Below are 25,601 nucleotides of genomic sequence, written 5' to 3' on the forward strand. Positions count from 1 at the left end.
AAAAGGAATTGGCAATGGCATAAAACACTAGCTCCCCAGAACCCAAATTTCATCTTAAATTCTACATGGAAAATCACACATCCAAAGGATAAGTGCTGAAAATGTTATGTCAGCAGGAGCATGTTCTTACTGCTACCAAGTCTTAAACAGAAAATGCTTTTCCATCTTTTACTGACCTGTTACATAACTTTGAAGATCTGAGCATTTCGGTATCTTAACGGAGGCCACATAATTTTAGGATCCCAAGAAACCATGGAATTGTGTGATGTCGATACATTTGTGGTACTTTTAGAAAAGGAATGTGTTTATTTTTACCTTGCCATCTGGAACAGTGTCATCAAATATTCCCTCTAAAGATTTCTTTACAGCGTCGGATCCTTCACCGAACACCTGCACATACAAAAAGTATCATCTTAAAAAGGACCTTGGGCAAGAGGGCAAACAAAGTATGGGAGGGAGACGGAAAAAGAATATGGCTCTTAGAAAACATTCCAGAAGTTTCCAGATACTCCTATCTCAGATCTCTAAATAGGGAACATAATTCATGGTAGTAGACCATGAAAAACACGTTCCTCTAACTGGATCACATCCCTTATCTTTGACAACTGAAATAAATAAATAAATAAATAAATAAATAAATAAATAAACAAACAAACAAACAAGCAAATTAAGTAAGTAAGTAAGTAAGCTGGCTTTTAGATCTGGATAATTCATTTAGATGTAAAGACAACAGCTTAAAAAAGCAATGAACTAGGTTTGTTCACACTGAAGTGTTTCTGCAATTCCCTCATATACACAATCAAATATTTATCAGTAATTAATTTTTCATACTCTGTTGGGTAGAACTTGAGAACATACATTTATAGTACTTTCTACAACACCACAGAAAAGGTGTTTTTTTTTTTAATTTAAAAAACAGAAGTTCGTTTCTTGAAATTAAATGAATTCTGCGAAGTAGTCAAAATCTAAACATGTAGACAGGAGAACCGCTATATAAATTGGCTTCAAACCAATCACGTACTGTCAGGATAAGACACATGATTAAGAAAAAGCCTTTCTCCAGATGCAAATGAGATCAATAGAAACATACAATTTTTATCCATTTCAAAGTACAGAATTAACAAGTAAATTACTGTTGGTATGCTTATGGCTAAGCAGTTATTTTTTTTTAAACCCTTGCTTTAAGAGAGAATAATAAGAATTGTTTATAACATATTGCACAGGTAAAACATCCCCTTGGACTCAGTTACCTCAAGCATCCACTTCAACAGCAATAGGACTATAACATAACCTGATGCCGATAAAGCAGAACCACATGAATCAAGGCGTTGGATGGAAAGTAAGTTCAAGCCAAGTTGCCAACTGCAAATCCTGGCATATATTTTAGTGATGGTCTGAGTCATTTGTCATCACAGGAGGATTCACACAAAACACCACCACCACCTCCCAAAAGGAGTGGGGGGGTATCTGGACTGTGAATGTCCTTGTTTCGTGGCAAGAGCCTCCATGTCTCTTGTATGATTTTTTTTTTTTTTAATGAAATAACGACTTTCCTCGAAACTGTTTGTTCTTTAAAATTACACAGAAGCAAAACCCCTGGTAGCCATCTTGATGTTCCACCTTCTCCAAGGACCATGGAATAAACCATGTGATTGCTCAATCCCGGCCCACTTATTATTTGCTCATCTGGTTTCCTGCAAATTCCATCAAGGATGTAGGTAACCCACATTTAAATAGTGAGCATGATGTCAGTTAAGAACACAGGACATCAGTTTTCAGGATTAATGTCTCCTTTAAATTCCAGTTCTTAAACTAATGGCTGGAATTGTGAGAACTAATAATGAGGGATCTTTTTTATCAAGTTGGTCAACTGGCTTCAGTAAGGGCACAGAGTGAAGAGGTCAGATTGGCGATCCTAGCCACAACTGCTAAGATGCTCAATGCCTCACTTTGCAGCCACCATGATGTATGACTCCAATATTCTCCTTCTCCTGAAAAGACCAATACCTATGTTCCTTCAGTCCCTAAAGCCTGTATGAGCACTCCTGGAGCCACTTGCTTTCACAAAGCCATTGGAGGAGGATAGATAATGACAATGGAGAGAGGTTTCTAGAAGTGATTCCAGCAGGATGGCAGGCTATTCTAGAAGGGGTAAAAGCAACAAGGCCACATCATATGGTGACCAGAGGCGAACCCCCTACTACTCTTGGTGGTGCCATTAACAATGTTAACTGGAACCGAGAGGAACAGAGATCCTCTTCAGGCCCCAGCTTCGGGGTAGAAGGGCGTCATGGCAGTGGTCAGGGCACTGGGATTCCTGGTTTCTCATACTGGAAGGCAGAGGAATGGCCCATTTAATGTCAATCCCAAAAAGTAAAGGGCAAAGCAACAATCCAATTTCTCTGGAGGCTGCCTTTGATCCGGTGCCAGAAGCAGCTTCAAGAACTCTGTGCTCAGGTGCCCACTTGGCTTCATCAACAAGCCCCACTTTTTCCCTGAAGACTCAGGATGAATTGTGCACTTTCAGTAGGTCTATAATTAACCCGGGTTTGGAAAGCATGCAGGTGGGAGACTGGAGCATGGTGTTAGACTAATAGCAGAGCTCAAAGTTGGGAGTTTACATGATCTATTAAAAGCATCTAGTACAACCAACTTCTTTGTGTCAACTCGCTGATTTGAAATAACACCCAGTATCAATAAAGGAACACACACATGCTCACACATCCCTACAGTGAGCTGGCCAGGGAAGCGATCTGTGCTTGCTCTTTCATCCTCCCTGGAAGCTACCTGATTGATGCTGGGGCGTCCCTGCTTCTTTTTGGAGGTAGTGTCCAGACCCCAAAGAGAAGAAAACCTGCTCCTTCGCTTGCTTGCAGATCTGGACATGGCCTGAGTACGACGTCTCACTCCAGTTTCACCAGTACGCGCAGCCACCTAAGGACAGCAAGTCACAACAGCAATGAAAGATATGCATCAGGACCACTCACCTGTTCCTCAGAGTCCCCACTAAGTCATGCCTCCAGGGAGCATCTCTCTACGTGCTAGATGGGATGCTGCCCCATTCATGAACTCATTAATAAAGCCAATTAGATCTCCAAATTAACAGAAATTTTTTAAAAAGCCAACACTCAGCCCACTGCCAAAGCATTTAATCTATGGCTCATATACATGGGTACTCTGAGGGCCCTTTGTGGATTTAAAATATAATCGGAAGGCTGGCAAACTCATTCTAGAAAAATGATGCCTGAGCGTTGGCCAAAAACAGTGAAAACAATACATGTTGGTTCCTGTGATTCCCTGTGAAAAATCTAAATTTACCAATTCTTCCACTAATTTTCTCAGGATTACACAATTTCCTTCTTAGGGAAGTGACAGTGGTCTTCCAATATCATTCTCCCTCTACCTCAGTCAGAGCAACACCCCATGTAGCTGGGCACATGGCTTCCCAAAGTTGACTTATTTTCCTTTGTGGCAGGACATGGGCTTGTGGCTAAGTTCTGGTCAAAGGGAGATAAGCAGAAGGGCTATGTGCAATCTCTAGGCATCATCCTCAAGAGGGGGAGGATTTCCACTATCCTTCACTTCCCTCCTTCTCGACCAAGGAGAAGCTAACTCGTCTAGGACATTCAGATAGAACTCTTTCCAAGGATGGCAGGACAATTAGATGGAAGGGAGCTGGATGTGTGAAAATGGTGAAGCCACCTTAGTAATCTTAGATGTCCTGTTTAGGTAAAGGTGGTGGTGGCGGGGGGGGGGGGGGGCGCAGGGGGGTTCTGTTTTGTGAAAAGAAAGAAAGAAAGAAAGAAAGAAAGAAAGAAAGAAAGAAAGAAAGAAAGGAAGGAAGGAAGGAAGGAAGGAAGGAAGGAAGGAAGGAAGGAAGGGGGAGGGAGGGAGGGAGGGAGGGAGGGAGGAAGGAAAAAGAAAAGAAGGAAGGAGAAAGGAACGGAAAGGAAAGGAAGAAAGAAAAAGAAAAGCTAAACTCTGTTGAGGTTTTCACAAGATGCCAACAACCCAAATATTTCTGAGCGCATCACCCCACATTTAAATCTACCTCCGGGATAACGGCTCAAGTCAAGGCTGCATTTCAGTGAGTCCTTCCTTCCCAGGCAACATTCATGCTTGAAGTGTTATCCTATAGGTTATAAGTAAAGTCCCAGGAACTTAAGGGAACTTTTGCCAGGAGGTCTCACTAGGCCACCCACAGGCTCTCCTTTCAAATAAGGGAGTGCCAGGAGGTATAGCAAGTCAGACTTGAAATGAAACCTCTCCACCCATTCTTTGTTGCTAGAGATGAGTTTTGGAACCTACTTGTCATAGATTCCCACTCGGGCCACTCCCAGTGTGATGGCTGCCAACTGGCAGCAGTTAAGGTGGTGAAAACACCTTTGGGTAACATCAGTAGGGGGGTCCCCCTGCCATCAGCACGTGGGTAGAAGGCACACCTCTCTGGGGTTTGCAACACTGACAGGGTAAGTACCCCTGAAGCTCTATGAGTAGACTAAAAACAGGAATCCAAACAGCTTCCCCTACCAGGGGGAAGGTTTTGGTCCCAAATGAAAACAGGAAGATGAGGGAGAAGTCTTCTATTTTCCCAGCTTGGTGACAAATAAGAAAACCCAGATCCGGGCATATAGAAATGCCTTATCCAAGACCTCATTCCAGAAAGAGCTCTAATCTAGGATTACGCTCAAGGCATTGAGGGCAACAAAAATCAGAAACCAAAAGGCCTCTCTCTGCCTATGTCTCTACCTCTCTCTCTCTGTGTGTGTCTCTCATGAATAAATAAAATCTTTAAAGAAAAAAAAAAAAAAAAACGGACACCTGGGTGGTCAGCAGTTGAGCACCTGCCTTTGGCCCAGGGCTTGATCTTAGAGACCCAGGATCAAGTCCCACATCAGGTCCCCTGGATGGAGCCCACTTCTCTCTCTGCCTGTGTCTCTGCCTCTCTCTCTCCATGTGTCATGAATAAATAAATAAAATCTTAAAAAAAAAGAATAGGTGCTGACGAGCGTATACGCCCACGTGACTATTTCCATACTGGTTAAGCTTATCGCCACAAAATGAGGCTAAGAACCACTAAATAAATGGTGTTAAAGTTAAAAATCTAGAGGGAAAAAGAATGCCCATTTGGTCTCATATTTATAGATCTACTTATAAATAGGTAAAACCACCTGTAGATACATATCCACATACACACAAGCAGCCAAATGTAAATACATGGTGATTGTCCCCTATCCTGTTTATATATACATATACATATAAATATATATATGTGTGTGTGTGTGTGTACTAATACTTTGTTTACTTCTTTTGTAGTACACATCAATACCCAGACTTACCATGTCTATTTAATTGCTTTTTATTATGCATCTCCTCGCACAAGAATATAATCTCCAACAGGAAAAGAACTCTGGGTTGTTTGCTGCTAACCCTGATCACAAGGAGAACTGGACGGATGCCAGGCCTCACATTTATTTGGTGACTGAATGAATAAAATAAATCAACCAATATCAGAGAGCAAAAGCAGCGATCCTACATATGTGGTTACAACAGTAACTCTTGATTGTCCCAGAAGAGAAACTTCTACAACCATAAATATTCTCAGTTACCCGCTGACCAGTTGGTTTAGTCTGTTTAACAAATGGGCACTTCACTGAGGGTTCTCACAGTAACTATTCGAAACTGTCGGGGGCCTTGTAAATGGCTAAAGGAAGTGCGACCCCCAACACAATAATAACTCAAAATAAGCAAAGGGATTTAGGGAAGAAGAAAAAAAAAAAAAAGCTGGCAAAGTAACTAGGAGACAAGAGCTCAAGAGTTTCTCAATGATCTTTGCCCAGACAATGCCTCCCTTTGTGGCCGGAACCTGATTACTCTATCATTCTGCTCATCTGTGCAAACAACAACGATGATAACCTTCTTTCAAAGAGTACAGCGGGAACCCTTCAGTTAATTACTGCAAATCACTGAGCATTATGGGAAGCCCTCCCAGTGAATGGGACTTAAATTGTAGCCCAAATCTCCCCGCCCCCAGCCCGCCTGCCCTCACACCTCCTCCTCCCATGCCCCCAACTTAAAAGAAGAAGAAGAAAAAAAAAGTCTGGACAAAGGCTAAATTGAAGCCTGTTTCAATTGCAAGGGAAAAAAAAATCCCTGGGGTCAAATGACAAGGAGAGGAGGAAAAAATAAGTATCCAATAAATCAGACTGGAAAATTCCCTGCCTGGGATCTCCTGCAGAGACTGGAGCAACCAACAGGAGCAGATACCTACCCAGCTTGCCTAATTTTGTTCTGTCTGAAGTGACACCCCTCATGGAAAAGAGAAGCTTGCAAGGATACAGAGACATGTGGACACCCAAAGTCACACTGCAGAGGCAGCAGGGTGTGGAGGAGAGGGGGCCACCAAAGGAAAAGAGAGCTACACTTAAGGAATTAAATATTCTTTAAAATCACTGACCAAAAAGCCTGTTACTAACCCTCCCATGGCCATCTTCAGCGGGCCAGATTTTAACTGCCTGCCCATCAAAAAAACAAAACAAAACAAAACAAAACAAAAACAAAACAAAAACAAAAAAACGGTACAGAAATCAAGGAAATTAGGAAATTAGGCAGTCTGAAGATAAATTATGGGAGGGTAACAATACAGTAACTGACTTGTTCCAGAGAAGTTAGCTCCAATGGCTTTAAAGAAAACAAGGCAAAGAAGTTCTAGGTAGACAGCAAAATTATTTCCTCCAAAAATCTATCGAGCCCAGTAAAAATAAAAAGGAATTTGGATGCCTGGGTTTAAAATTAATAGTGAATCTGCATCACTGGCATCAGTAGCACCCTTCACACAAATGCCACCTCGATCCATGACATTCTTGCAATGCAAGAATTATTATCCCAATAATTTTTTTTTTCAGAAGAGGTGAACTGGGATTTGGTCAACTGGTGTCTGGGTCTCAGAGAAACAGTCCTAGACTCTCAAACTGAGAACCATTTTCAAGGCTTATTCATCACAGTGCATTGACCCATCACTAAAAAAAAGGGGGGGGGTACTTAATAGCTATATGGAGAGGTGGTAGCCAGGGAGACCAAGAAAGATCAAGAGCTGAGCTGTAATTAGCAGAACAAATCAGGATGCCAGTTTTAATAACTCCAGAAATTGGTTTAAGACTTCTTTAAAAATGTAAATCTACCCCTAATTATCTGAATGATGACGCTAATCTATTTATAAAGAATACAAACGCCTTTGACTGAATTACAGCTCTGAATTCAATTGAAGGGTACAGCTGACATGGCAAGCCAAGAGCAGCACAGCTAAGGTTTTCCAAAGCAGTTTCTGGAACCTGAGCCTTCACATTTAATTCCGCAGCAAATGTGCTAAGGTGCAGTACATTTTAAGTGGGTGTTGACTTGGATGGGCTGAAACCATGTTACTCGCACAGCAATTTTTGAGAAGAAAGGAGCCAAAAGTACATAAAGCTGTTCGCAATTTAGCAAGTACATAAAATTACAGATTGCAAACACACAACACGACGATACAATCTGCTGCTCCGGAGGTCAGATGAAAATTCTCTTTCCCAAGCAAATGTGTATGCTGGGCTGGAAACTCATGGAAGATCTTTACCTTCCTCGAATTCATCAGAGATTCAGGACTATACATAACTGATTTCTAGAATTATAATGTTTAAAAATAAAGTGAAAAGGAAGATCTCCAAAGAGATCTATGTTCAATATATGGTGTACACATTTTTGCATGTGTGCACGTGAGAGAGAGAGAGAAAGAAAGAGAGAATGCATTTATGGATGAGAGAGCTCTCCACTAACATCTCTACGAGGTTAATATAAAAAAAGCTGCATTCGGATTAAAACCAGGACAGTGCTGAAAGATGACATGAGTTATCAACAAACACTACATGCAGAGATCTCTTAAGATGATACCTTTCGTAGTTTCTTTGCACAATAATTTAGGGCCCATCAGGAGAAGCTTAAGTCATAAATTTCAGGACAGATTCAAATGAAGATCTGTACCCACTTCAGAGGGAGGACATGTCAGAAACCCACACATAGCAGAAAACTAGAAAAACACTTCAGAGACTCCTGTTGAGTCCTGCTCAGGATTAATAGTCAAGATAAATACTTCTTAAACACACCTCAGCTTCTACTCACCAGGGCATGAAAGGATGACACAGAAAAGATCCCAAGACGGCCCATTGCCACTTTTGTTGGTCGGCTTGCGAAAGCAAGTAGCCTTTTGGGGTTTGGCAGTTCCCCACCTTGGAGGCTGGCTAAGTAACAGCGGTAACGAAATAGGTCCATTTGGAACTGTTCAAGATTCTGCTCCCAAACAAAAATCTACAGTGGTGAAAAGGTGAGTAAAAGGGAAAACAAATGTTAACAACTTCATCCCACACAAACATTACAAATCTGTTCTCAAGATATTGATTAGAATCCTAAGGGATAACAATAGGTACCCCAAGTTTCTTAGGGCACAGAAGCTTAAGTCTGTTTTCGTAGCTTACGCGTTACTTCGCAAAGATCTACAGTCATAAATTCAGTCTGGCAAACAGAAAGTAGTATATGTTAGTTGCTTTGGGTCCTCCTGATACAGATGTCATGTTCGTGGGCATTTCAGTCCATCAGCAACAAGTTCTGGGGCAGAAAACCAAGGAAGTAAAATATGTAGGATTTCTACCACTGGAGGGAGGACTCTAGGACTTACCAGGAGAGGACTTTCCATAGAAAGACAAAGACAAAAAGAAAAGTGAGGCAAATTAAAGATCACAGGCAAAGAGACTAGGAGCTTTTGGGAAGAGGTGGGAGGCAGACAGTACAGAGTGGGAAAAAGAAAACACCAGAAGGTGAAGACTGAGGCTCTGGAATAGAATTCCAACCACAGAGTATATCCAAGATATGTCCTCGTTTTTCAAAGCTGCAAAGTAATACCTACTTCCTAAGACTGAAGTGATACTTAAATGAGATCATGCAAGAAGTAAGATGTGGTACAGGGCCTGGTATTCCGTGAAGGCTCAGCGATGTTAATGATGATATGGACAGCGACTATCAGCTCACACCTACCTTTTGCTTTCACTTAAAATGTAGTGTTGGTGTATGCACGTTTTTAGCACTATTCGCAATGGCCAAAAAGTGGAAATGGCCCAAATGTTCATCAATGGACAAATGGATCATCATACCATGGTGTGTTCATTCAATGGAATAATGGCCATAAAGGGGAGTGAAGTACTGATACACACCACAATGTGGATCAATCCCAAAACGTGACGCAAAGGGAAAGAATTCAGACACAAAAGGTCATACGTTACGTAATTGCACTTACATAAAACATTCAAAATTGGTGAATCCATCGAGGCCGAATGCCAGGATTGGAAGGGAGCAATTTAACAGATACGGGGTCTCCCTTTGGGGTGGAGGATGATGTTTGGGAACTGGATAGGGAACTCGTTGCTCAATATTATGAGTTCACACAATGCTGCTGAACTGCAGGCTTTGCAATGGTTCATTTTATGCTACGTGAATTTCGCCTCCGTGACAATAAACACAGTATCAGGGAACAGAAGGCAAGAACCATGGGAAACCACATGCTGGCCCAAGCCATCAACTGTTCAATGATTTAAATTCACTTACTCGCATAATTATGTCCTAAACGTTAAGACAACGTTTCAAAGCATGACTAGATAGCTATGGGTGACTTTGAAACAAGAGAATCGAAGGCAAACACGTCCTCGGTCACCTCGCGAAATCTTTCCTTATACTTAGGCTCACTGACTGCAACCACATACGCATTTTTAAGAAGAGACTCTACCTTTTCTAAATTTACTGAGGTCAGGAATGCATCCCTGCCACAGCCGAGCTCCGCGTCAACGAGAGAAGGTGCGGAAGGCAAATTGCAGACTTGGCAATTTCACGGATGCCCTAGAATATGCCACCGGTGGGAGTGGGAAGGCTCCTCTATTAGATTTCTGTCTCTCATTCAATGTAATATTTGTGCCCTTCTGCTCCTAACAATCGGCTGTGAACGATGGGAGAGGAAAACTGACAGTCACAATAAAGAATTCAGCAGCCTGGATGACAGGCTGACAACGACAGAACCACATAACCGACGATGCTCTGTGATTCCAAGGAGCGGAGGAACTCAGCACCTAACGATCCCGCCCAGGTCTAAGCGCAGAAGAACGATTACCTGATCTAATATAGTTTTCTTCTTCTTTGAATCGGTGACTGAAGACAGCTGCATCTCGCCCATTTTCTTCATCTTTTCGTCCATATCAATCTTCTGTTCCAGTTTTTTGATTTCGGACTTCAGGAGCCGGAGCGTGTCTTCCTTGTGGTGGTGTCTCGCGACGGCAGCTGCGCAAGCAGAATGGATGGCGGTGATCCAGTTCTCCAGCTCCGTCTGGCTGGTGGTCTGTAAGGGGGGGCAGGGGGGTGCGAGAAGAAACAGCCGACTCTTAAGTGATCAGCAGTGAACCAGTGCATCTCCAGAGAAGCAGTAGCCGGGAGTCAAGGTGACAGGTGTGTATAGCCTGTGGGTCAGGCTAACAACCTTCCTGACCTCCTCGTGCAGAGAAATTTTTTCTTTAAAGATTTTATGCATTTATTTAGGAGATACACAGAGAGAGAGGCAGAGACACAGGCAGAGGGAGAAGCAGGCTCCTCGCAGGGAGCACGATGCAGGACTGGATCCCAGGACCCCGGGATCGGGACATGAGCCCAAAGGCAGACGCTCAACCATGAGCCACCCAGGTGCCCCTTGCAGAGAAATTTACATAAATTGGTCTTAGGTCAGACACCACATCCACCAACCCCCAGCCTCCAAGAGCTGTCTGGAATGAAGTCTCCGTGTCTGCTCCCTCAGGGTATGAACTGAACTCAACTTGTGACGGAATGGATGTTTGTGTCTCCCCCAAATTCAAATGTCGCAATCCTAACCCCTGGTGTGATGGTCTTAGTGGATGAGGCCTTTGGGAAGGTGATGAGGCCGTGAGGGTGGAGCCTTCATGCTGGAGATTAGTGCTCCTAGAAGAAGAGGCCAGAGACCTAACTAGTCCCCTTCTGCCAAGTGAGGACACAGCGAGGAGCCACAGTTTATGAATCAGGGGGGCAGGCCTGCCCAGAACTCAACCATGCTGCCACTCTGAACTGAGACTTCCAGCCTCCAGAATGTGAGAAATAAAGGTCTATCCTTTATAAGCCACCCATCTATTTATTTATTTATGCATTTATATTAATAGCAGTCCAAATGAAGACACTTGTATATGTGATTATCCTATACAGAGAGCTTAGTTTCTAGTTTTGAGGGTTGCTCTGAAACAAAGGTCAGTTTTCAGAGAAGGCTCGTCAGTTCCAAGGTAAGAATGAGGCCAAACTACGTTACCAGCCAAGGAAGACGTAACAGCCCCGCCCCCGGTGAACTGCTGCGACCCAAATCCAGAGGATCTATGCCAGAGTCAAGCAGCAATGACACAATTCTGGTTGTGGAAGAAACTCAAGGCAGCCAGGCCCAGTATTATGTTCAGGGACACATGGGAGTATCGAGGAAGTGGGGTCACCCAGCAGTGGGGAATAGCCAGACCATTTTAAAGACAATGGCCACCCCTACCTAGCAACAGAAAAGCAACCTCAAGGTGACTCAAGGTGCTCCGAAAGGCTAAAGTCAGAGAGTGTGTTTGGGGGAGGCAGCTCATTTGCAGTAACACACCATTACTAATACTTTAGGAACTCTAGTCAATGAGTATTTATAAGTGAGGACATGCTAGAATTTTCCGGGTATTCCCTTAAGCCCGGAGAGGTTTGATAAACACTCAGAAATTAGCTCACTGAAGAAAAAAAGGTCTATTCAGCCACTGTAGTACTGAAGTTAACAGCCAACATCATTTTCATGCACAAAACACTGATTTTTTTTTTTTCTCTCTCGGATGCATCTTCTTAGTTTCCAAACTCATTTGAGTGATGGTCTGTGAATAATATTCCAATAACTGGTCCCAATCCGCCTGGTCCTCTGCACCCTGGCAACCAAGACCACCCCAGGTGTCCACATGATTTCTGCAGTTTGGAATCTCACAAAGGAAACTGCCACATGGTGTCAGCCAACAGAGCCCGGACACATTGGGCAAACCTAAACAATCTGGCAGTTGTTACCTTTACAGCAAACTATGTGCCTGTGTCTTTATAAAGGCCTCATTAAGCTAGAGAAGCAGCAGCAATGAGATCATTTTGTGAAAACTGAAGGGGAGAAGAGGAGATAGTGACACTGGAAATCCAAGGTAAATACTTGTAGGGATGCCCAGGTCTGTATAGGAGGCTCACCTTTAATGCTTAACTTCGCTTCAAATTGCTAATACGTGTCTCCTCTTAGAGAGTCACGATCTCACTTTTATCTTTAAATATCACGTTCAAGCAATTGGAAGAAAATACAGTCTTGGGTCCTCCCACACGTGATAAATGCATCAGGCTTGCTCCTGCCTAGTACAGGGTACAGCGTGGTTTTGTTGCTTTTGTGTGTGTGTGTGTGTGTGTGTGTGTGTGTGTTTTTAAAAGATTTTATTTATTTATTTGAGAGAGAAAGACAATGAGAGAGAAAGAGAGATCACGAGCAGGAGGGGAGGGCAAAGGGAGAAGCAGACTCCTGGATGAGTTGGGAGCCCAATGCAGGACTCGATCCCAGGACCCCAAGATCAGGACCTGAGCCGAAGGCAGAATATTAACTGACTGAGCTACCCAAGCACCCGCCCTGGGGTACAGTGTTTGACCTTGGAGTCTCTTGGTGCTTCAGTATCAGTGGGTATTTTACTAAGTGGAGTTATTTTTCCTCTATCTATCTATCTATCTATCTATCTATCTATCTATCTATCTATCTATCTATCGAGGGAGAGAGGGAGGGAGTGAGCGAGGAAGGGATGAATTAATTCAGACAGAAAAGCAATCTAGCAAGGATTCTTTTCTAAAAGAAAAGATTCCAGGGGACACCTGGGTGGCTCACTTAGTTGAACTTCTGCCTTGGCTCAGGAGATGATCCCAGAACCTCAGGATTGAGTTGGGCATCAGGCTCCCTGCTCAGCAGGGAGTCTGTTCCCTTCTCCCTCTTCCTCTTCCCCTCCCCCTGCGCTCGCTCTCTCTCTCTCTCTCTCTCTCTCTCCCCCAAATAAATAAATAGAATCTTTAAAAAATAAAAACTTCCAGGAAGAAAATACCAAGTAATGGTGAAGATATGAAGCAATCAGAATTCCCATGCATTGCTGGCTGCTGGCTGGAGAATAAAGTGGTATCTGTGCTTTCGAACACTGCTTGACACTACTTTAAAAAAGCTGAATACATGCACGCCCTGTGACCCCCCAAAATGCACTCCTGGGTATATCCTCAACAAAAATGCAGTCATATGCTCACCAAAACACATACACCAGAACGTTTACAGCAGCACAATTTGCAACGGACAAAACTGGAAACCATCTAAACACCTGTCAACAACAGAATGGATAAATAACGTGTGGTATCGTCACACAATGAAATACCACACAGCAAGGAGAATGGATGCTGCAACGTGAATCAATCACACACGTTAACAGTGAGGACAAGCAGCCAGACCTACAAGAATATAGACTAAGATCCTACTTGCATACAGTACAAACCCAGGCAACACAAATAAACACACTGTGAGAAGTCAGAAGAGGAGCTCTTTGGAAGTGGAGGAGAGGGGAGCAGCTGGAAGGAACCACGAGCAGGGTCCCTGGGGTGCTATGTTCAGCTCCTTGGTCTGGGTGCTGGCTACATGCACGTATGATGTGGGCGTACAAGCTTTTTGAAACACCATCAAAATGTATACTTTCCTGTGTAGATGTTATGCTTTAAAAAACAAACCTTCTAAGATACAGCACCCCAAATTTCCATATCATTTTTCTGTGACTCTCCTAAAAATAATATACTTCAGACTCCGTTTTTTCCTTAAAAGGTGTCCCTAGAAGATTGCAATGGACATTCCAAACAGCATGACCCTTTCACGGGGCCACGTCTCTGAAGTGTGCAGTGGCAGGCAGCATCTGAGAAACAGCTGCTTCCCTGGGCTGAAACATGCTTTTCCTTTGTAGGTGCAGCTCAGTGGAAATAAGGAGCTTTTAGACTTTAGGGGAGCTGGTGTTTCCACCTATTTCAAAAGGACACTGTTGGGAGCGTCTCAGATGGAATCCACGCAGAGGTGGCACATGCCACTGAGGAGGAGAGGGTAGGTATGTCTCCTGTAAAGACACCTGGCAGGTCGATACCTAGTGTGAGGTCAGCATCCATTCCCCCATGGCTTCTCCTGCCACCCCCACCTCAGTCAGAACCCCCTGCTCCCAGGTCCCTCCTGCCCCAAGGCATGGGGTAAAGAAAGGAAATCCCTACACGCCTGATATCAGATCTGAGGAATTAATGGTAAGATCTTAAACTTCCTGATACGGGCTCTGCTAATTTAAGTTAGGAATTTAAAATTTTAAATAAAAATGTTCATCTAGAAGGGGCCCAGGTGCATTGTATGAATGGAGAGACCAAAGCCCAGAAAAAGGCAGGGATAACACAGCACTTTAGTATAAACCTGGATCTTTACCAATCCTGTGCTTAAAATCATTTTGTTAAATACGCCATGCTGCTCCTGAACCCCTAGTCCTCATCAATTACCCCAAGGCCTGGGCCCCTGTGGTGTCATTCCTGTTGTACATGGACTCTTTTGTGCTCTCCCCAGGGACACAGGAGGATGGAACTTTCCTGCTCCCATTAAAGTTAGGTGTGGCCATGTCACTTGGCTTTGGCCAATGAATTTGGAGAGAAGTGACATGCGTCATCACAAAACAAAAGCCTAATTCACGCCCATTCCTGTCCCTTTGCTTACAGTCGTGGAAAATGTGTCAAGATGAACCTTCTGTCAGTCTGGGTCCCCGAGTGTCTGGGACAAACACAGCTTCACAGCCAATGCCCATCAGACATGTGGCAGGAATGAAAAGGTATCTTAAGCCATGGAGATATGAGGGCTGCTCCTTCCTACAGGGCAATCTCACCACCCTGTAAGAATCCTATTTCAATGCTTTTAAAAGCGTCGATATAACACACTTTCAATCTCCAAGAAAAACCATAATCTGACAGGTTCTACACAATGACAGCCTTTTCCTCTCTTTACTTATTGAAAGCGGGGTCCCTTCTTCCTTCCACCTTTGAGGGTCTCTGTCAAATTCAGAGAATACCCTCCATTCTGATGCCAGAGAATTTATGTTTACAACCCAGTTAAGAAGTAGAAAGAAAGCACCTGGCTGGCTCAGTTGGTGGAGCATGCAATTTTTGATCCTGAGGTTGTAAGTTTGAGCCTCATGTGGGGGCAAGATAACTTAAAAAAAAAAAAAAAAAAAAGTAGAAAGAAAGACTGATACTAGTCCATGAAGTTAAACATTCTTTGGAAGATGTACATTTAATTTTGGCAGAGCAGCTATCCTGAAATTTATTTATTTAAAGAAAGAAAGATGGGGGTTGCCAGAGGTTAGGGGAAGACAGCAATGAGAGTTAGTGTTCAGAATTTCAGGTTTGCAAGATGAAGATTCCTGGAGATGGACTGTGGTGATGCTACTGAACCGGGCACTTACAAATAGTTAAAATGGTATGTCATGTGTACTTTACTACAATTAAAATTTTAAAAAATAAATAAAAGCACCAAGCCCCACAACCTAGAGAGAGATAGAAAAGTCTGATTACAGGCTTGATGAAAAATTTATCCATCAGTCATTTTAACCATTAAGCATGCCTCAAGCTTCTAAGCTTTGCTGGAGCCTGTTGGTGGCTGAAGGCAGTTCCATTAGAGGGAACTTTTGCTCCTGCTGTCCTGTCTCAACAACACAGCGGTCTCTGCCTTTCTCTATCATTAGGCCAAATCTATTTCTAAGAAGCACAATTCACTAAATGAGCTTTTTGAAAGGACTTGTCCATTCCCGGTGGCATACCCAGAGCTATGTGTCAATGAGAGGGTGGGCCAAGTCTACCCTGACTGCTGTCAACAGTGAGTTAAGTAGAAAAACTCTTAATAGTTCATGGCAGTTTACAGGCTTAACAATTCAGAGCTGGTCACAGCAGACCACTAACTTGATAGAATGTCTCCCAGCGTGGACTCTCCAGGATTTAAATTCTGACATGCTAGAAAAAGCTTTTCAGAGCCACTACCTTTGCATTACCGTCTTGAACCAGGCGAGTTTAATTAGGGACATGAGGTCTACTAAAGGGCTCTCTGTCAGAATCCAGTGGTCAAAAGGACAGGAAGGAGACACGACGACTCCCTCCACCCAAATGGTCATGACTTCCACACTAATCTGCTTCCATTAAACAAACAGCAGCAGACAGGTATCAAGACTGAATTTTGTGGTTCTTCCTTTTGCCTTCTGGAGATGCTATAAATACTGTATAAAGTTCAGTGAAGGGAATAAGCAAAGTTCTTGCCAACAGAGGAATATAATCAGCAAAAAATGCATTTTGCATAAGAGCCCCTTTGAGTGCAGAGTTAAGATGAAGCTCGGGGCTTCATTATGTATTTAAATAGATCTATGTTCAATTATCCAACTGAATGGAGGATACTCAGTGATTTCAGATAATCAATGGTTTACGTGAGTGGCAGGAAAAGGGAAATTCATTTTAAACGAGAGAAATACTAGGGAATATATGCCAGATCTAGGAAACTAAAATTTCAGATAATTTGAGTTTATAGAAGCACAAGAATAATTATAAAGTAGATTGAACTTTTTTCCATTTAAAAAGAACAATTAAAAAAAGGGAAAAAAGTTTTATGTTTTTAAGAGATTAGTTGGAAATGAAGTTCCTGTGTGAATTCTGAAAGTCTTTTTTTCCCTTGTTTTTTTAAATTTTATTTATACAAGGTTTAAGTAAGCTGTCATTTAAAAAAAATTTTAAGTAATAAAAATCTCTACACCAAATGTGGGACTCAAACTCATAACCCCAGGATCAAGAATCACATGGTCTATCAACTGAGCCAGCCAGCTGTCCCAGTAAACTATCATTTTTAATAACCGTAAAGAAAACTTACTATGGGTCTCTTCTCATTTGCTGGAAAAAGTCATACAACTGGGCACCGCTCCCTCCAACACCTCCCTACCTCCCTCACACACCCAAGGTAAATTCTTTGAAGAAGAGAGGCTCCGGATTCTAGGAAGACAGGAACAAAAGAAGGAATCATTTGCTGCAAACAGAGGAATAAATGGAAGCCTGCCCAGTAAATGGCAATGGCAGGATTCATCTCTGGCAAAGCTGAGTAGCCCCACAGAAAAGACCAACAAATATTGTCAAATGGACACCCTCAACAAAAAGGTCTTACCATCTGTTCATGCTGTAAAAAACCCCAGTAGATGGCATGAACAATATCCAAGCACTTTTTTGGTATCTCACATTTAAATATGATCAGATAATCAAGGGAATCAAGGGCCACCACACATTTGATGAAAGCCTCTAGCATGAAAGGCAGAGACCAGAGCACACAGAAGAAAATGCATCACGAAGAAAGAGAATGCCTGAAGCACAAAAGTCTCCTGAAAACCCAGTAACATCCTCAGAGACAGAGGCACAAAAGGATCTAAAGCTATAAACAATAAACAAATGCACAGGTTACAATGAAAAAGGTACAACGAGAGAGAAAAGAGGGAAGAAGGAAAAGGGATAGAAGGAGAGAGGGAGGAAAGGAAGGAGAGAGAGAGAGAAATAGAAAGGGAGGGAGGAAGGGACAGGGAAAAAGAGAGGGAATGAAAGGTAGAAAGAGGAGGAGGGAGAGAGAGAAAGGAAAAGCTTTTAGGAATTAAAAAATAGCTAAAATTAAAATCTCAACAGAAGGCAAATCACTTTGAGAAATCAGAACCCTGGTTATAGAAAATTATTCTACAGCTTCAAAAGAGAAAATAAAGCACACACAAGATAATCAGAAATGAGAATGGCATCAGAACATAAGTGAACAAAGGGGAAATAATTTGAAACCAAAATTCCAAATTACTCAAGGATTAAAGTAAAAGGTAGAATGAAGACATTTTCAAATATGAACGACTTTATAGGAAGTCATTACATGTTTGTCTGTTTGCTTGTTTGTTTTCATGAATATGAAAGAGAAAAAAGGAAGACTTGCAATCCAAGAATCTAACTAGGGTAATGAAGGGAAAGCCTGTTAAAGTGAAGTAACTGTTATGCCTGAGGCCTAGAGAGCAGATTGGAGCAGAAAGATAAAGGGCCAGGAAAGGCAGTCTCAGAGAACAAAATAGTACTAAATGACTAGGTGATAAATTGGAGATTTAGAAAATACTGCTACTAAGTAAGCATAAAAATAAGTAAATGGAGCAGAAAAAAGAGGCAGGCATTAACTGCAGGAAAAAAACAAAAAGTTGTTCAAGAAGGAAATAAAATGATACGCTATTTAGCCCAGCAGTTAATATTATTTATATGGTCATAGCAGTATAGAACATCCTAACAGTGTAATAGAGACTATTGATTTAATCTTAAATGTTCATATAACTATATAGGAATGTAAGAAAAGGAGAATTCATATATAATACAACTAAATAAATATCTACCATCACAGAAAAGTCAGTAGTTAATATCTAAACTCAATTGAGAAATACTGTATGTTAATGAAAAGTGAGGGTAAATACAAGGAAAAAAAAAACCCAACCAAACAAAAAAACTTGCTAAAACAGTTGAGCACAGTTGTTCTGGGGGAACAAGGATGGAGGAAGAGGCACAGGAAGAATGAGAAGAGAACTTCACTTAAAGTCTTTTAAGGTTAATTGAATTCTTTAAAACTATGTGCTCACACTGACTTTGTACAAATTTAAAAAAATGTAAAATGAAAATTGAATACTGTTAGTAACATATTATTTGTAAATACATAATAATATACAGGTCATATGCTAAAATCTAGCTTAGCCACTATTATATCTCTGCACTATACTTTTAACATATGTACAGAGATCTCTTAATACACTAATGATAGGTCATGTGTTGTAAATGATTACTAGCCCTGTGTATTCATTTTGTACTTCAATATCTATACGTTCCATCCACATTCTCCTAAGAGCTAAGCAAATGGGGCCCCATATTTGAAAAGACCCCTTCTGGTTCCAGAAAAAGGACAGGGTCCAGAAAGAACACTCCCTTTCCCTCCAGTACACTTCCTCTCCTTCATGGAGCTCTCTGACCCTATATCCCATATGTGGTATCAATAAGATATGCTGAGGAGCTCCTGGACATGAGCCTATGCCTAGAGGTGGTTCCCACTAGCCTAGCCGGTATTTCTTTCACTAGATTGCATGAGGTGAGCCACCAGAATGGTGTTTATAAAGTCGATCTAGGGTGAGTCAAATTTTTTACACAGATAAAAAAATTTTGCCTGGGGCTTCCTACATCTTAGGAGTTCACCCTTCTTGACAACTAATCCATGCCAAAACCAAAGATAAGTATTTCCAAAGTGGCTGGCTAGAGGCAGGAAGATGATCCATGATGGTGGGAAAACAGGACTTCGCCACAGACTAAGGCAACATTGAAACCAACAGAGAGAACAAAGACCAAACATCCAGTTTGTCTTAATTGCAGAGAGTATGAAGTTAAGAGGGAAGATTAAATTAGGATCCAAGAAGATTTTGACAAGTTCATTAGAAGGACAGAAACCACAAACATAAAATTTCAAAGAAGTAAATTTCACTTCTGTATTTTGTGTTCTTCAAACTTCTATTAAAATAAGATGGAGGAGATCTTGTAAGAGTTAATGCTGTGGGTCTGATAAACCACAAGCTTAGTATGAGTCAATAGTTTGGTGTGGTTCCTAATAAATTAAGGAATTGACACTAGCATTGTGAAAAAAAAAAATTAGAAGAGCAGGAACCACACTGTAGGCAGGCTGCACAGGACTAACTTCATGGGGGACAGGGTGCTGGGTTCCAGAACTATTTATCAGGAGGAACATCAAGGAGAAGAACTGAATTGTAGGGAGAATGGCTCAGAAACCTTAAATAGGGAAGCCTAAACAGGATACATGGCAGGAAGCTGATCAGAGCTGTTTTCAAGCATTTAAAAGGTTTTAAGAAAGAAGACTTGCTTTAGACTCAGAAAACATATGGGAACAAAGGGATATGACCAAAGTCACCAGGAAGAATGTAACACAACAAAAAACTTGATAAATCCTGGAGCTAACCAGCAAAAGCAGATGGTTGAGGAGCTGGAAGCTTCCCAGGGAGGGAGGTGGTTATGCAGTGAGAAGGCTGACCAGCTGTCAGGGGTTTTGCAGAGATAGTGCCCACCATGAGAGCAAGGATAGGACTTTAATCTACTCAAGTCCAAGACACTAAATCTCCTCTGGAGTCTCTTCTTCCAAGTTCACTTGATGCCTCCTTGTGAAAGATGAGTTCCAGATTTTTCCCTCATCTGGCTGCCCCAGTTCAGGGCATGTGTACCAATGACCTTCATCAGGTCCACAAAGAACCAGATGTGGTGCTTCAAGATAACTGTCCAGAGCCTAAGAGCCTCATAAAACTCAAAGCCTTAGCCTCTTCACAGAGAAACCACACTCAACTTCTGTAAAGATACTTATTTAAGAGGAGTACAGGGGGCTAGTCACTTTTTCTTTATAATTAAAATGAGAACTGTAACATTTAATGAGCATTTGCTAACTATACGACATCTGACTTAGATAATTACATCTAATCCCTAATTCATCATAATGGTGTAAATACTATTCTTTTCCCACTAGTGTCTTTTTAATATGCATGCTATATACCCTCATACAAGTGACAAAATGATAAGAAAACTTACTATGAAAGGCAGTGACCTCCTTAGAGATATTTTCTACACTTCTTTTTTTTTTTTTCTTTTAAAGATTTTATTTATTTATTCATGAGAGAGACAGAGAGAGAGGCAGAGACACAGGCAGAGGGAGGAGAAGCAGGCTCCATGCAAGGAGCCCGATGTGGGACTCAATCCCGGGAATCCGGGATCAGGCCCTGAGCCAAAGGCAGACGCTCAACAGCTGAGCCACCCAGGAATCCCTTCTACACTTCTTTAGATGTAGCATTGCATATGATGTTCTTTCCAATCAGGAATCATCTTACCATAAAACACTAAGCTTTTTGGAATCATATGTAACATCAACCAGTAGTGGACAATGGAAGGCCCAATATGAAATTGTACTTTGTAGGTGGTAGGTGCTGGTTCTGACTTTTAGTTGGAGGGAAGGGCTCTCTAAAATAGTTTAGATGCAGGAGGCATTGCCTCCCTTTGCAGACAGCATAGCACTTCTTCTACATGAGTTGCTCTAATATTCATTCCCATTCCCAACCCCATCCTGCACACAAAACCCCTTTTCTGCTTTTGCTGGTAACATGAATCTCCTTACCATGGGCAAACCTGAATAACAGCACAAATCAGCAGCATACAGGCTCTGTAAAGTGTGCCACTGACTTGAGCCCTAGGGCTGGAATAGCCTACAAATTACTTCCATACTCAGGGTTGATCTCCCTTGCATTAACCTCACTCCTTACACACACAGGTTTCTTTCAAACTTAGCCCCTCTAGAGTCATGTGAATTACAATAAGTAGAAGGTAGAAAATGCCCTCATGGATCCCAAACAGCAGAAATTTTATCTGAAAAGGTTCATGTTGTGCTCTATCCCATGTAAGTAGCATACAGATTTCACCAAAACAAGAGGATGCAGAGGTTTTCATGAATAAGGTCCTATGCTGCCACAAAGAATTTTATTCAATTCTGACCTATTGGATATTTAGATTGTACCAGCAATTTTATGGCCAGGAAGGTCCTTTCAAAAAGAATTCACATCAGCAGTGTGGAAGTAAAAAGGAGAGTATTCTGAAACTGATCAGATTATCTAAACTGTGTACTGAGGCAAGAACGGCCAAAATACTGAAATATTCCCAATGAGTGGCTTAATTCTAAGAATGTGATTAGTGCCTTTTGGCTGTGGTCAGTGATTCCTGCCCATGTTCCTCTAAGGGTAAATAGTAAAAGAAATGGGATAAATAGTATACTTAGACGATAAGACTCTACAGAAAGAGAGACTTGGTTTGAATCCAGCCAACACTCAGTAACTGTGTTACTTGGTGTATAATTCTTAGCCTTTATAAAACCTCGAGCTTCACCAAATAGGGGACATAGTCCACATTAATTGGTTAAAATATGGATATACAATCTAACTCACTGATTGCCCTACAAATTAAACTTATGATTTCACTTATATGTGGAACTGAAGAAACAAAACAAATGAGCAATCAAAAACAAAAACAGACCCATAAATACTGAGAACAAACCAGTGGTTGCCAGAGGGGAGGAAAGTAGGGGGATGGGCAAAATAGGTGAAGGGGATTAAGAGGTATAAACTTCCAGTTATAAAATAAGTAAGTCATGGGGATGAAAAGTACAACATAGGGAATACAGTCAATAACACTGTAATAATGTTGTAGGGTGACAGGTGGTAACTACACTTACAGAGGCCCTATGTTGTACACCTAAAACTAATAAAACATGCTGTATCAACTATACTTAAAAATTTTTTCTAAAGAATTATATGTGACTCACATTGTAAAACACTTTCAAGATGGTGTCATACAATAAGGGCTTGGTAAACGATAGTTGCTGATATCATATAGTATTATTATTGTTACTGTTAGCGTAGTTAGGCATTCCCTCATATACAAGACATCCAAATAATTAATAAGAAGCCAAATAATTAATAAGAAGCTATGCCAGATGCAGAAAAACAATGGCTAATAAACTATATAGAAGAACATCTTCATGACTCAGAACACGTTGAGTTTTTAAGATACACAAAGCACTATCCATTAAGAGAGACTTGAGAAATGAGATACATTAAATTTAAAAAGTCAGTATAACAAAGGATATTTTTAACAGAGTAAAAAGCTAGCCACAGAGTGAAAAAAGATATTTGCAATGCAAATAATCAACAAAGATTTGATAGATAAAATACGTAAAGAATGGCCGTGAATCATTACGAGAGACAACTCAATAGAAAAGTAGGCAGGAATAAGCACCTGAAATAAGTACTTCACAAAGATGATACTAAGAAATGGCCATTAAACTCCCCAAAATGTGCTCAGCTTTCACATTAATAGCTTACACATTAAAAACAAAAGAGATCTGACAATACCAAGTGTGGACAAGGATATGGAACAACTGGAATTCTCCTAGGCTGCCGATGGGAGCATAAATTATTTCAATCATTTTGGAAACTGTTTACTAAAATTGAAGCTGTACACTTATCCCATGATATAACAATACCAGTCCTAGGTATACACTCAGAGAAATGTGGACAAACATACCATGAGTACAGATTCAAGAGTACCCTAGCAACACTGCTCATGATCCCTCCAAATTGGGATCAACCAAAATGTACCTATGGAAAGGCTGCTACACATCCCAGTTAGCCTGAATCTGTTGCAATTTATACCTGTTCTCCTGGCATAATTGTTAATGGAGCTGGTATATCTCTCAAAACTTTCTAGTCTGTAAAGTGTCCTGATGGGTTCATCAGTGGAAATGGGAGAGTATCGACCTCAAAAAACTGCTTCTCTGTAAAATTGGTAACAATAGCAAAAGTTGTCAAAATCAACTTTTTCATCAGAGCTCAGCAATTAATTGAGTCTTACCAGAATCTTAGGTGCTTCCACCAGAAAAATTGATAGCTGAATCCCAGTAAGAATAGCAAGTTTTGAGGACATTTTCGTTTGCCTTATTCTCATCTTCATCTCCCTATCTCCACAATCATGTGAAAAACAGAAGTTTTTCTGAAGGGGGCAATGAGCTCCCACAAAACACTATTGTCAGAGAACTGTCATTATGTGACCTGACAGTTGACAGGACACCTCCATTCACAGAGCTTGCTGCTATTTGATCTCTCAGCACTCACTTGTGCAGATAGTCCTTACTCCAAGGGGAATTTGTGGAAAATAATCAGTAACAACTGTTATATATCATAGCTGCCTGAGGTAGTGATGACAATTGGGGCAAAAGAGGTAGCAGACTAAGAAACTTTTTAAAAAGCTGGGGAATAAGATATTCGTAGTCTTGAGAATCTAGAAAGTCACATACATGTATAGGACTGTGCTACATCCACAAAACCCTCAGAAGGCCCTCCACTCACCCCTCTGACTGACACTGAGGCTCTGAAAACATAGTTGAATGTAAGGCAGAGTTGTTAACTAGCTGCCCGAGAGCTGAAGATACAGAGATCCTCGGGAAAGACTGGAAGATAATTGCTTCCAGGCATTTAAGGAAATCTCTCCAATCGTTAGCTGCCTACTAAACTGAGCAGAGGCTTCAGTAACCGCACATGATAAAGAATAAATATTTTATAGATTTCAAGAAAGTCACTTAACAAATAAGCAACAATGACAGCAATCAACCACAACAAACCCTGGAGGTGAAGGGATCTGTTTTCAAGAGTCACCACATTATATCCTTGAAAATGTAGTTTTCAACAAGTAAGTATGAAATCTGCAAAGAAACAACAAGGTCACTTCACCCCATTTATCTTTATTCATCCTTTAATATTAACAGGCAGGCTTTCCAACCCACATACACAAAAAAAGAAGCAGTCAACAGAAACTGTCCTTAAGAAAGCCCAGATGGGGAGCTCACTAGACGAAGACAGTAAATCACCTACTTTTAATATATCCAAAGAACTAAAGGAAATCATGTCTAAAGAAGTGAAGTATAATAAGAACGATAACTCACCAAATAGAGAATATCAATAGGGAAATTAAAAAAACATTTTTTTTTCAGAGAACCGAATACAAATTCTGGAGTTGAAATATAGAATGATTGAAATAAAAAACTTACCAGAGGGGCTCGACAACAGATTTGAACAGGAAAAAAAAAAAAAAAAAAAGAATCAGTGAACTTAAAGTAGGTCAACTGAAACTATCCAGACTAAGTTATCAATGGAACAAAAAAAAGAATGAATTAAGATGAATAGAGACACAGAGACTTGCACCATAAGTGCAACTAACATAAACATATTGGAAGTCCAAGAAGAAGAGAGAAATGGACAGGAGGACTATTTGAAGAAGTGATAGCTGAAAACTTCCCAAATGTGATTTAGACACACATGTCCACACATCCAAGAAGTTCAAGGAATTCCAGGTAGAATAAACTGAAAGAAATCAATACTTAGAGACATATCATAAACTGTTTAAATACAAAGACAAAAAAGTAGCAACAGAGAAGCAACTCATCGAACGCATTTTTTTTTTTATTTTAACTAGGCTCCACTCTCAACATGGGCTTGAACTCACAACCTTGAGAGTAAGAGTCACATGCTCTACAGACTGAGCCAGCCAGGCACCCCGAGAAGCAGCTCATCTATACAAGGGATGCTCCTTGTAGATGGAAGATGGAAGATTAAGAGCTGATGTCTCAACAGAATCCATGGAGCCCAGACGGCAATACAATAGTGTTTTCAAAATACTACAATAAGACTGTCAATCAAGAATTCTATATCCAGCAAAATTATCCTTCAAAAATGAAGGATAAATGAAGACATTCATTCCCAGCTAAACAAAAGTGTCCTGGC

General features: G+C 41.2%; 1 protein-coding gene across 7 annotated transcripts in view; it reads right to left on the bottom strand.

The window, feature by feature from the left end:
- TIAM1 (TIAM Rac1 associated GEF 1) overlaps nt 1–25,601 on the bottom strand; it is a 378,364-nt gene that overhangs the window by 82,852 nt on the left and 269,911 nt on the right. For all 7 annotated transcript variants that reach the window (XM_077878962.1, XM_077878965.1, XM_077878964.1 and 4 more), the window contains 4 exons: nt 10,187–10,411; nt 8,155–8,340; nt 2,788–2,934; nt 316–390 (listed from right to left, as the gene is read on the bottom strand). In XM_077878962.1, the coding sequence (XP_077735088.1) occupies nt 316–390; nt 2,788–2,934; nt 8,155–8,340; nt 10,187–10,411 (633 nt within the window). The remainder of the gene's footprint in view (nt 1–315; nt 391–2,787; nt 2,935–8,154; nt 8,341–10,186; nt 10,412–25,601) is intronic.

This window comes from Canis aureus, chromosome 30, assembly GCF_053574225.1.
Source record: "Canis aureus isolate CA01 chromosome 30, VMU_Caureus_v.1.0, whole genome shotgun sequence".
In the NCBI taxonomy this organism is placed as follows: Eukaryota; Metazoa; Chordata; class Mammalia; order Carnivora; family Canidae; genus Canis; species Canis aureus.